Source organism: Pempheris klunzingeri, chromosome 3, assembly GCF_042242105.1.
Source record: "Pempheris klunzingeri isolate RE-2024b chromosome 3, fPemKlu1.hap1, whole genome shotgun sequence".
NCBI classification, from domain to species: Eukaryota; Metazoa; Chordata; class Actinopteri; order Acropomatiformes; family Pempheridae; genus Pempheris; species Pempheris klunzingeri.
In genome coordinates, this window is record NC_092014.1 from 24599564 (window position 1) to 24612555 (window position 12992).

Sequence of the window (12992 nt, forward strand, 5' to 3'; positions counted from 1 at the left end):
TGTCAGTACGACGCATCAGGGGGACTAGTTCTCACAAGTAAAGCCCTGGATGATGTACGTCACGTAGGACGGACAATGACACATCACAGACATTATATTTCGAATCATATTCTGTTGCTTTGATCTCTTTCTCAATATTCTCTATTTCCACTGAATCGAAATTTCAAATACATTCATGTTTACACATGCTCTCATTCAACAGAAGTCTTATTAAAAGATATGGCGAAGCAAAGGGAAGGTATGTTTGTGTGTGTGTGTGTGTGTGGGGGGTGGGGGTGGGGTGGGGGGTGGGGGGGGGGGGGGGGTGTCTCCATAGCAGGAGGGCTGTAGAAAAGTGACAGAACTGGAGGGTTGAGTGTGTGTGATAGTAAGAAAAGGAGGACGACAGAAGACAGGAATTAGGAATGAAAAACCTGAGACTTTCTCTCTCTTCTGTGAAAGCAATCTAACATCTAGGTGAGTGTTACAAAAACCTTTGAATCGTACAGATTTGTCTTAGTTTTGATCCATGTCTTGCCCTTATTAAGCAGGTATTACTGTTTGTACCTTTTATTATACATTAGCTTATACTACTATACTTCATAATTCCTTTACAGCTCTTATTGTTCTTGATAGTTTTTGTTGTTGCTGATCTACTTTTTTTCATGCTGCTGTAATACTTCCATGTCATGTCATGCATGTAGGGATAGCGATTCATTTCATCATGCAGCTCTGCAACACAAACAGATGTTTTAAAATGTAGAAAGAACAGATTCCGATACTGTCCGTGCTCTGTCTGCATTTGATATTCACATAGAATTCAGATTCAGTTATAATTCACAAAAGGTTTTACGCACATACAGTACATATACATACACACATACACACACACACACACACACACACACATATATATGTTTGTTTATGGAAATGTAATCAAAAAAGGACATACTAATAAAACCACAAGTTGTAGGTTCATTCATCAATTTGGTGCAAATGTGCTGAGCGCTTCACTTTTTATTCCTCCATACACTATGGTGTAGTAAGTTATATACCTCACAGGAGGGCACCAATAAATGTAGTAGGTTGAATAGGAGATATTATAGGCCTCTCACTAAGGCACCAAAATATGTAGGAAAGTATAGGTGCTCTCACTGGGGCACCAATATATGTAGCAAAGTATACTACCATTTAATTAATTAATTAAAGCTGTCGTATCAATAGGGGCACCACCCGTCATTGGACGGGAAATTCAACTTATTATTTTCTTAGCACAGATGGCTTCAGGTCTTTAACCTTAAGAATTAAGCATTGAACATTAAACAGTCTCAGTTCTAAATGTGTAAGTTCTCAGTGGCATTGATCCTCTTAGACCTTGTTATGAAGAAATATCCAGGCAGCGAAGTGGCAGTTAGTACACCTTTTTATTAATAAATGCTAAATATCAACATAAAACACTAATGACTATAAAGGCGGATAAGACAGAAATGACACTAGACAGACAACAAGGACAGAAGACTAACATTGCTGATAAACCTTTGGATTGGTGATAGTGAAATGAAACTGAATACTGATTGTACCGGAGGACGAGGGGAACCCGTCTGACTTTAAGAACGTTGTAGTTAGAACCACAGAGGATCCACTGACTACTCTCCCTGTAGATTTAGATAGATCTCAGAGCTACACTGACACCAACTTGTGAACTAGCACCAGCTGTTATACTTCACGTGGGCCCTTGGTCCAGCAGTGATGCATCCAGCGGTGGTCCGCAGTCACACAGGCAGGGTCAGCTGTCAGCGTCCCTGGCAGGTTTCCAGGAGAGGAGGAGAGAGAGGAGCTCTCTCTGGAGGCTGAGACAGGAGGCTGGAGGGCCTTGGCGATGTCGGCTCAGTTCCCTCAGCACTGTGGTTCAGGGACTTGAAGGTTCCGGTGGATCAGGATGTGCTGGTTCTTGGCGGTGGCGTCTGTCGGTCCGTTCGGACTACAGGACAGCCAGCGGCGTTCAGCTCTTACTAGGCAGGGTGTTGAGTCTGGATCTGACGTTGGCCTAAGCCTCAAAACTCAGTTGTCGCTGGTCACACGCAACAGTTCAGAGTTATCAAAAACGAGAGTTGCTATCAGAAGTACTTGGTTCTTGGTTCTGGTGTTTCAGGCGGTATTTAAGAGGACTTTAAGAAAACTCCGTTATACTTTCAGTCATAGTGATCAGCTATAACTTCAGAAGAACGGTCTACAAAAGTTTAACTTGAAGGTAGCAGGCACAAAGATTATAAGTAACAAAGTAAAACTTAAAAAGGGAAAAATAAAATAAAAATAAAAACGGCAAAGCAGAAAAGAAGGGCTAAGCAATGACAGAAGGGAAGACAGAGGTTTTATCCTCTGCATCTTAGGGGCGTGTTCTCCTCTGACAGAGGGACGCCTGTGTCATCACTTAAAAGTTTAGACTTACTAAATTAGATTTCTGTTTCATACTCACTATGTTCCAAATCCATTTTCATTCCTAATATTGCATGGTATACAGAATCAAGATATTCCATTTCCAATACATATGTTCATTAGGTCTTTACCAAATAACTTCCTAAATGGCATGACACACAATGACCTAATCTTTAACATTCTCAAGTTTGCATTAACTTCCATTACTCTAATTATCACATTACACAGATTAAACAGACCTGGATTGAATATACTGTTGGTTAGTTTCTAACTTATTAGACACAGATTATTAATTATAATAATGTAATTATAATAATCTACTGAGTCTTTTCACTCATTGGTGAATTGCAGTGTTATCACAGGATTTGAAGCAGCATCCTCAAAAGTGTAATTAGTTAGTTGGTCATCCTTGGATATTCATGAACATGTGGGTTACACCATTAGACAAAAGAACACATTAATTAGCATTATTTGATCTGTGGGCACTTTGGACCGTTTCTTTAACCACATTTAAACTTATAGCAGAAATGGAAGAATGTTCGTACAGACGTCCCCTCATTCTGATCTGTATGGCCTCAGGGGTCCACGAGTGAGGGAGACCACGGGGTCGCTCGGACAGGACCCTTCTGTCCTAATCACTTAGTTCAGAGGGAGTTCACAACGTGTATGTCGATAGAAGCTCTGTGCTGATTTTATGGCAGTCACTGTGGGGCCTTTTACACAACACCTACCCAGAGGCAAGCTTTGGGTTCCATCACTTCATCATTGTCACTTATCAGTCTTTTTAGCGTTCATCACGTTATCATCCGGAACTCTCATACAATGGCTTCCTGTTTTGGATAAGTCAGGTCAGGGTTCATTCACAGCCAGTACACTGTTAAAGCATGGGTTTGTGGCAAACCCCCCCCCCCCTTTCCTCTGTCACAAGACAGTCCAGGAGGTCATAGGGCAAGTGAGTCAACCACACCACTGGTTCGACGTGCTACAATGGTCAGCACTAACAAGAAGCATCTGCTTCTCATATTGTGGTTTTAAATTCTCAATGTGTAATTTTAAAGACAGCTGTCACACTGACACACACACGCAAACATACATATATGTGTGCATGTGTGTGTGTTTGTTACCTTCATGAAGGTTATACTGCTTAGATTTTGTTGAAACCTTAGAGAGGTGTTGTGGAGGCTGCATTTACGGTGCTGTAGAATTGTATCGCTTCAGACAAATGTCTATAAGTGTCTATAATATTTTGTTCTTCTCATTTATATCGATGAGGGGACACTAAAGATTAGTATTAGAGCTAAGAGTAAATAATAAAATGCCAAGCGATTACAGTGTCAAACAGACGTGGAGCCAACTATCGTATCAATATTATTTACATTTAAGCGCACTACTGCAAACGTATACATTGACAGCAGTACAAGTCAGCACACTGAGCCGTAACACACACTTTGGCCTTTATTCCTCCACACAATATGGTCATCTGCTTCTCATATTGTGGTTGTAAGTTCTCACTTTATAACTTTAAAGGCAGGTGCTGTGCTGTGCAGCTGTGCAGACATTCACAAAGTGATTCAAGCAGATCACCCTTTATTTTGTGACCATGTACGCTATTTACACTTGAGGGGGAGAAGCAGTTACGTCAGTGCAGTCTGCATTCATGTGCAGACACGGTGCTGTGTTTACCTCATCTAGACAGGTAGTAGTTAGATGGATCTATGTAACCTCTATGCAAGTTAACACCCACATTTTCTGTGTCACCTGAAAATATGCTCTGTAATTGGAGAAATAATTGATGATTTGCAACCGCGGGGAACACTGGGAGAGGGCAGTGGGAATCTAAAATAGTTTACATTCCCTATCCGGTCAGAGAATCTGACACGTCAGACAATATAGTGTAACACTTGCATGTCACAGTGGGGCTTAGCTCAATTTCTTTACAGTGTGTTTCATTTTTTGGAGGTCCTCTTGGTTTAGTTGTTCAACGTATGTTGATTAATGTAATTTTAATCAGTGGCTTGCATTTAATTTTAATTGTCCGTTGCATATTTTTCATATGATAGCTAATTAAACCAATGCTAACAAGCTACTGCAAGTAGATACAACTTTCATCAACCAAACTAGCTCTGTTGTTTAAAATCCTCTCAGTGGGTAAGATAAGATGTGCTGAGCATTATTATATTAGATAAGTACTGAGTATTGTTCATTGTTTAGAGCCGTGTGTTTCAGTATGAGCTCCAAAGCTTTTTCTCAGCAAGCAGGTCTGGCAGAAAATGACATACAGCCTCTGCCAACCAGGCGGCCCATCAAGTCAGCTGTCATGATTCTGGTGACTTACCAGCTTGAAAGGGGTTGGCAGCTCAGCTGATGCCAACAACAAATGGCCTTTAGCATGCCAGAATATCAATTTATTCCTTACTCCTTGCTAATTACTTCCTTGGCGACAAGCAGTCGTTGGTTACACCCCAGAATCCAAGGTTCAGAATTGCCAGAGAGACGTTCTTTGCATTGGGTGAGCATTGATGGTTGCTTTGCATCACAAACAGACTGCCATCCATTAACAGGTGCAGAGGTGAGGCTGAAAAACAGCATCTTAGCAAATAAGCAACTATCACTTTAATCTTCAGTGAAAATATGTGTCCTGGTAGTTCCGTCCCAGAGGAATAGTACAATGTCGTTATCTCAATGAAAAAAGGTTGATAGGTTGAGAAAGCCAGTAATCCCCAAAATGATGGTATCTCCCCGCCTGCATTGCTCAGACTACGCAAGTCAAGCAAGTCAGCAAGAGGTGATTTGTCAGACCACAGCAACAGGCTTTGACATGTTGCTCATCTCAAAGGTACCCTGTAGTTCTCCTTTCTTTTCTAGAGAATAAGGAATAAAGGAGAACTGTTGCACCTACATGTTATAGTGTAACTGTTAGTAAGCTGTGTCAGCCTCAGTTGCACAACGACCAGAGGTGAAGAAGCTTCCCCTTGAAAATGTCAACTGCATATAAATATAAATATATAAATGTTATTATAAAATAAATACGAATAGAATAAGAATAAAGTACAATAAAAGGAATTTAACAATATATACAGTATATGTAGATATATATGTACAAAATTCTACATGTCCGTAAAAGTAGGCTTTGCGTGATGTCAGCATAAAGCATCCATAAAGATTAACCATTAATATGACTATGCTACTCATTTCAATTAGTCACTGTGTATGTGGAAAGAGAGTGGTGATTTATCAGCAGTCTACAGGCAAGGACAGGTCTACTGATCATATGACATCACCATTTCCACCATCAGCACCCTCACTGTTCTCGTAAATCCTTTCCAGGGTAGACCCCCATAAACTTGTAGAAAAAAATCAGATACTGCAGAACTTCACGTGCACAAACATTTTAAGATAGCAGTACCTTCTAATCCTAACCCTGATTTTAATCAGCTCTCCACTTGCTTCTTATCACTGTGTTTTTTCTCTTGCAGAGCACAGATGTCAAACATCACCGCTACTTCAGGGGCAGAGCTGCTCTGTCCCCTGCTAGAGGAAATGAAGAACCACAACGTGAGCATAGACGTGAAGACCAATTTGGTGTTGGTTTGCATCCACAGTCTGGTCTCCTGCCTGGGGATTTTGGAGAATGCCCTGATCCTCTGGGTGGTGGGCTTCCGCCTGCAGCGCCGCACTGTGGCCTCTGTCTGGGTGCTCAACCTGGCCATGTCTGACTTCCTGACAACTTTGACGCTGCCTCTCTTCACCCACTACCTTGGTTCCTATCATAGCTGGAACCTTGGCAACCCACTTTGCAAAATACAGACTTCCATCTTCTTCTTGAACATGTTTGTGTCAGCCTTCCTGCTGGCAGCCATTTCACTCGACCGCTGCCTCCTGGTGGTCAAGCCAGTGTGGTGCCAGAATCATCGGTCAGTGGCAGGAGCGTGGAAGGTTTGTGCATTAGGGTGGCTGTGGGCAGCGATTAATACATTACCATACATCCTGTTCCGCACAGTGACTGAGACACAGGATGGGAGGAGACTGTGCTATCATAATTTTGCCCTGTATTCGTCCTCTCAAGCCACTGTGAAGCAAAATTGTGAAGAGAGGCAGGCCGCAACAGCCATCTCCAAGTTGCTACTAGCATTCCTGTTCCCCTTGATGGTGATTGCATGGAGTTACATCCATATTTGCTTCAAGCTGAGGACCAGGAGAAGGAGGAGGAAGCTGAGTGCCAACAGGCTCACTGATACACAGATTTTGTCAAACAAAAGTGGGACAACAGGAATTACAAATACCCCTACAACCACAAACAACTTTTTCAAGCCACCCACTACACTGTCTGTTACTAAGTCTAATCAGACCAAAAACAATCAGCTGTCTCAGAGCTTCACCAGGATGGTAACATTTGTGATTTTAGCATTTGCCCTGTGCTGGGCTCCCTATCACATCTTCTGCATAATTGAAGTGACAGCCCAGTACTGTCGTCAAAATCTCAAACTGGTGGAAATGGGGCTACATTTAGCCACAACCTTTGCATTCTTGAATCCAATTTTGAACCCCATCCTGTACGCCTTCAGCTGTCCAGACTTCTGTGGGAGAATACGACAGAGCGTCGGAGCAGTGTTTGATGGTCTGGTAGAAGAAGGAGAGGGGTTACTGATGGTGCCAGGGAGAAGCCTCATGGCTCATTTTAGACGAAAAAACATTAGTGACGCGAGCACTGGAACACCTCGGCCCTCTGGGGGCCTCAAAGACAGTCACATGGACCATACAAGACAAGAATCAGAACGTGACATAGAAGATAACTAAGGCACTGTTGGATTTCTGGCTTTATGTTTGATTTAGTGTTTAGTAGATATCTTTAATCACATCAGATTTGTCTTAATATACATGTAGGCCTAATTCAATGGACGCCCATTGATCTATTACATAAAAACTGTGGCCACCTCAAAAAGCAGGCGGAACAAGAAGTTGTAATTTACAGTATTGTTAGCCATGCAAGTGGCATGGCGCTATGGATGGAAATGCTGACTAATTGGTCTGTCTGTCCATCACAAAAAGCATGCGGAACAGGAAGTAGTGGCACAGTTTGATACAGGACAAGGATTAAGTAATGTGGCTCCAGGGATGGCGATGCTGATTAGTTAGTCAGGCTGTCCACTGTCCACAGACTGAAATATCTCAAAAATGCTTAGATAAGTCGCCATGAAACTTGGAACAGACATTACTGTCCCCCTCAGGATAAACTGTAATAACTTTGGTGATTCCTCTTTTTTATCCCTTTTATACCTTTTTATCTAATGCCATTATTAAGTGTGAATTTCAATATGTCCAGCAAAATACTTGCAAACCAAATCACTTCAGCCTTCAGTCTGTATTGAATACTGCCTATACTTGCTAATGATCACTGTGTTAGCATTGTCATTGTGAGCACGCTGATGTCAGGCATTTATTTCAAAGCAGGGCTATTCTTAGTGAAGCTCTCTGTATAATGAATCCAGGACATTTTGCACAGCATTGAATTGCTTCACCTGCTGCCATAAATAAAAAGTTCACTTTGTGCAAGTGGATGGATTTTATAGTGACATAAATTATTGGCTTGGTTTACTGAAAATCCCTTTTTTGTGTCCAGTCCGTTAACATGTTATCATTTGACTCTTGTGCCCTGAATTTCCTCAACTTTGCACTCTCAAGATATATCTGCTATTGATTGGAGGTTCAGACCATGCAGGTGTTGGCCACTAGAGAGCAGTATAGCAGTGATTGCATAAACAGATGTGAAATGATAACGTGGGATTATGCTTTTCAGGTCCAGTAATCCAGGAGCATTTAAATCTGAACTACTGAACGTCTGACCACCTTTCTGAGTGATTGGATTTTATCATTTCTGATATCGAGTTTGATTGACTCTCTCATGACCACCGCCGGCACTGTCTGGCTCCATCACACTCAGTCGGACACTTACGCACACACACGCAGGCACGTACACACAATCTGAGGTGTAATGTAGGCCACAACAGTATGGGATTACCATGGAGGTAGTTGTAATTTGAAGTGAAATATGTGAGAGTGAAGATTCAGAATATAAAGACAGAGCAGGATTAAACCTAACAGGTCAGACTGACATACAAGCGAGGCTCCACAGTCCTCTCAGTCATTCAGTTTCAGCAGATTATTTTTCTCTCTCTCTCACTCTCTCCCTCCCTCCCTCCCTCCCTCCCTTTGAGACTACTCATTTTTCTCTCGCTCTGTGTTCATCTATTTATCTCTTCATGTCCATGTGTTGCAATGCTCTCTGAAGTGATGAAGCAAACATTTCACAAGAAGGAGGAGGAGGAGGGGGAAGAAATAAGAAACTTTCAAGATCCTGTTTCATACTCAGTGCAGCAATATGAAATATTGGGCTTGCAAAACAAGAATATGTTCAAACAACACAATGAAGAGAAAAAAGTTAAGTTATCTCTTAATATAAAAGTTTGACATAACACGTGTTGTGTTTACTCAGTCAGATAACCTTTAAATTAGCAGCTCTTTCTTTTATTGAAGTGATCATCATTTTTCTATTTCGTTTTGATATAAATTTTGCTATTACAGATTCCATGTCTAATGTGCTGTTTAGTGGCAGTGTGAAAATGACACGTATGAAGATATTATGGTTTAAGTTTGCATACATAGTCAATAAATTCTCTTTGCCTCTAACTTGTTAATGATGAAAAGAGTCAAACTGCTTCATCATGTAGTATTAGCAGAAATATTGAATGCTGAAGATCAACTGAAGACATATCGGACACAAACAGGAAACAGGAAAGGACAAAGATGAAATAGCTGGTACAGATGAGAGAATGAAAGGGAAAGTGGTTGGAGGGAGGGGTCGTATGTATTGCTTTTAAGGGGTTTAATATACTGCCACAGTGCTTATAGCTGATAGGTGGTGATAAGACAGATAAAACAGAAAATAGCCCTTTATAAGAAAGTAGAGAAAGTAACATGTCAACTTCTTGTTATAAATTCTTGTTAAAATGCTCACCCCTGGGCTCCAACGTAGGACTGTAAAAAAAAAAATGCTCCTTGCTGTCAGATTACAACAGCGATTGAGAATAATTGCAGAGTTTCTTCTTTTTTGGGAAAATATCTCAGTGTACAGTTGGGTCAGTCCTCCCTGGCAACAACATAAATGCTGCTTTGTCACAGCTCATGCAGCAGCATGTTAACTTGTTTGCCACTTTTAATCGTCTTTGAGAGAGCAAGTGGGAGTTAACTTGTTAGTGAGGATACTGGGTGGGTGTGTAGGTTTTGTTTTGTGCTACTGGAACGCATACACCCTTTGTGGTTTTGGCTCACTAAACATCAGTTTCACTAAGGATATTGGCAAACTTCTGTATGATGATTGATGGGTTTCCTGAGAATCGGTAAGTACAAAGCACCTAGATGGTTTTATCAACTGATGATACATTTAATTTATTATTATTATTATTATTATTATTATTATTATTATTATTATTATTATTATTATTATTATTATTATTATTATATCATTTAATGGTCATTATTTAGGACAAAGCAACACACAGGCACATACACACACACAAAGTCAGTGAACTGATTCAGTAATGGTCCTTATTCTGTATGTATATATTTATATATATATATATATGTGTGTGTGTGTGTGTGTTTATATATGTTTGCTAACATTAATATTAGCCACCATAATCTACTGTTCATACCAAGTAAAGCTATGCTTGCTGCACGTGTTGAAGGAGCGTCCTCAGGAAATAGAGTCTGCTCATCCCCTTCCTGTGCACAGCCTGTTGTTGATGTTGGCGCCCAGGTACTTGCACTCCCCCACCGTGGTGATATCCTCTCCCAGAATACGCAGCGGCGGTGGAGCCGTCCTCTTCCTTCCTGTGGAGCAACTGCACTGCTTACAATCACTCCAGACTTAACACTGCCCAATCAGACAAACTGTGGTCAGTCTGTCAATCCAGGAGGTGATTGACGAGTCCACACCCTTCTTCTGTAGCTTCTCCTCCAGTAGCTGTGGCTGGATGGTGTTGTGCAGGATGGTGCTTGACAAAAAACAAAAGTAAACAAAAGAAAAAGAAAAAAACAACAACATGGAATTAAGTTCTAGGTGCATATGGTATAACAATTTGCCCTGCATTTGTTTCCTTTGCACCCATCGTAAGTGTACGTTTTTTGATTTGACAGATGGTTTTGTTCAGTTGTTGAAGTTCCCATGAGAAAAGCATCAGTCAAAATGTCTTCTGGGAAAAAGGCCCATTGCCCAGACTAACACAATAATGACAGTTTAGGTTCCAGTTTGGCAGCTTAACACATTTTATACTTTCAAAGCCCACGTTCAATATATTTATCACTATAAAGCACTGAGCTGCATCCTGTTCCATTGTGTTTCCTTATAATTCACATTTTGTCAACATTTGCTTTCCGCCCCTGTTATTGCAGTCCAACTAACAGTGATATAAAAATTAGATTAGATTTTAGACTTTATTGATCCCCCATAGGGGGAAATTTACATATTACAGCAGCAGCAGGGATAAGCAGTAATAGAGAGAAAAGAAATAAAATAAACAACAGTAGAAAAATAAGCAACAGTAAATAAATATAAATTGTAATGAGAATAAATAAATATTTAATCAGAATCAGAATCAGAATTACTTTAATAATCCCCAGGGGGAAATTGCTTTTTGTTACACACAGCTCCAAAAGAATAAGAATAAGAATACACTATGAACATAACTGTACAGTATGGAGATGCATGTGAGATGATGAAAACAGTGCCAATCATCTACCATGTAGTGACTATGGACTGTTTCTCAGTGTGTTAACATCAGCCAGTGATGCTGATGTTAAAGAGTCTGATGGCTGATGGGAAAAATTACCTGCGGTAGCGTTCCTTCTTGGGTGCCTGCTGCTGAAGGAGCTGCTGAGGGCCCCACAGTCTCGTGGAGAGGGTGAGAGGGGTTGTTCATGATGGACTTGAGTTTTGTTAACATCCTCCTCTCACCCACCTCCTCTATGGAGTCCAGGGAGCAGTCCAGGACAGAAAAAGACAGAATGTAGAATGTAAAATGTTTGATGAAAAGTCTTTTATGTATCATATGGGAAAACAAGTCAAGAATGATTGACATGCTCCAGCAGCTCCACAGGTGAGTTACCTTGGGACCACAGACGCCTTTAAACACCTCCTACTTGTTTATCTTTAATTCCTAATTTAATTATTATCATTCCTGTGTGTCAGCTCATGTCCACTCCCCTCCTTTCTTTGTCTTCTTTTTGGATGTGGTTGTGGGAATCTTCAGCTAAAGCACTTACTGTAACAGCAACTCGCTTTGCCTGTTCTGTAAAGACTAACACAATACAATACTGTATCAGATCTTGTCAAACCTTCTCCTTGGAATCACAAACAATCACCAAATAAATGCAGGAATTGTGATGTGTGTGCTTGCACATGCACTGCACCGGCCCATATGGTGAATGTAATAAACAATTTGAAGCACTATAAAGTGCAGAGGATTGAGGACATGCGTACATCAGCATCAGAACAGACGAGATCAGAGAGAGCTAGAGAGGAAATAAATACGGGATTATTAGAGATGTCGCATACATAGACAGAAAATACTGTCAGCTGCAGCGGGATCACTACACAGTTTAATTAATTAATTAAATAGCTCTCAAATTAACAGGAGCACCACTCCTCATCTTGGTGAGGAGAAATAGAATTTATTAGCATTAGCACAAATGGCTTCAGGTATTTAACCTTAAGAATTAAACATTGTACAGTCTCAATTCTAAATGCTACCGCAGGTCATTTCTCCCATCAGCCATCAGACTCTTTAACAGCAACATCACTGGCTGATGTTAACACACTGAGAAACAGTCCATAGTCACTACATGGTAGCTGATTGGAACTGTTTTTTTTCACTTTTTCACCTTTGTGTCCCTGACAAATCCCATGGTGGTTTGATATGATTGCAGTGAACCTACTTGAGGGTTGTCATCCTCTTTTGGAGGAGTGGGTTTACTGTTATGTTCTTCTATCAGCTCAAGTTTTTCCTCATCTGCTGAGGATTCTTTATCTTTGTCCAATTGCATTTTCCTGCTTTAGTTAAAGACTCCGTTGTCTCTACCAGCTTCTGTTCAAGGCTTTTGGACGTTGTCAGCATTAACGTAATTTCTTGCACGTTTGCTCTCGTATCTGTAAATTGAGGAGAATGTGTTCAATGTCAGAGTCTGATCCCTAAGTCATTCTGTGAACACCTGTGGATGCTATCTTCTGTTATTGTTAAGTTATACTTACTTGAATGAAGAGATGACACAGGAAAATTATGAAAGGAAAAGGGAGAAGAGAGAAATTAAAATGTTTGACCTAAAATTAAAATTAAATTAATTAATTATTATTACACTCTCAAAACCATTCGATCGGTGCACGGTTTAAATTCTCATCAATTATTCTAAGCTGAATTCTGAATTCTGAATCTGCAATAGGTAAGCGGCTTGGTGTGAAGAAATCAACTGTGGGAGCAATTATTAGAAAATGGAAGACATACAAGATCACTGATAATCTCCCT

The 12992-nt window shown here is 40.6% G+C and overlaps 1 protein-coding gene across 1 annotated transcript; it reads left to right on the top strand.

Moving 5' to 3' along the window:
- Positions 1–5898: 5898 nt before the first annotated feature.
- LOC139199254 (prostaglandin D2 receptor 2-like) lies at positions 5899–7936 on the top strand. Its single transcript, XM_070828298.1, has one exon. It carries the CDS (start codon positions 5899–5901, stop codon positions 7210–7212), a length of 1314 nt encoding a protein of 437 aa, XP_070684399.1. The 3' UTR covers positions 7213–7936.
- Positions 7937–12992: the final 5056 nt, after the last annotated feature.

Bases quoted from the DNA above. Each gene is read 5' to 3' on its own strand.
- LOC139199254 (XM_070828298.1), top strand. From the start codon at position 5,899: ATGTCAAACATCACCGCTACTTCAGGGGCAGAGCTGCTCTGTCCCCTG.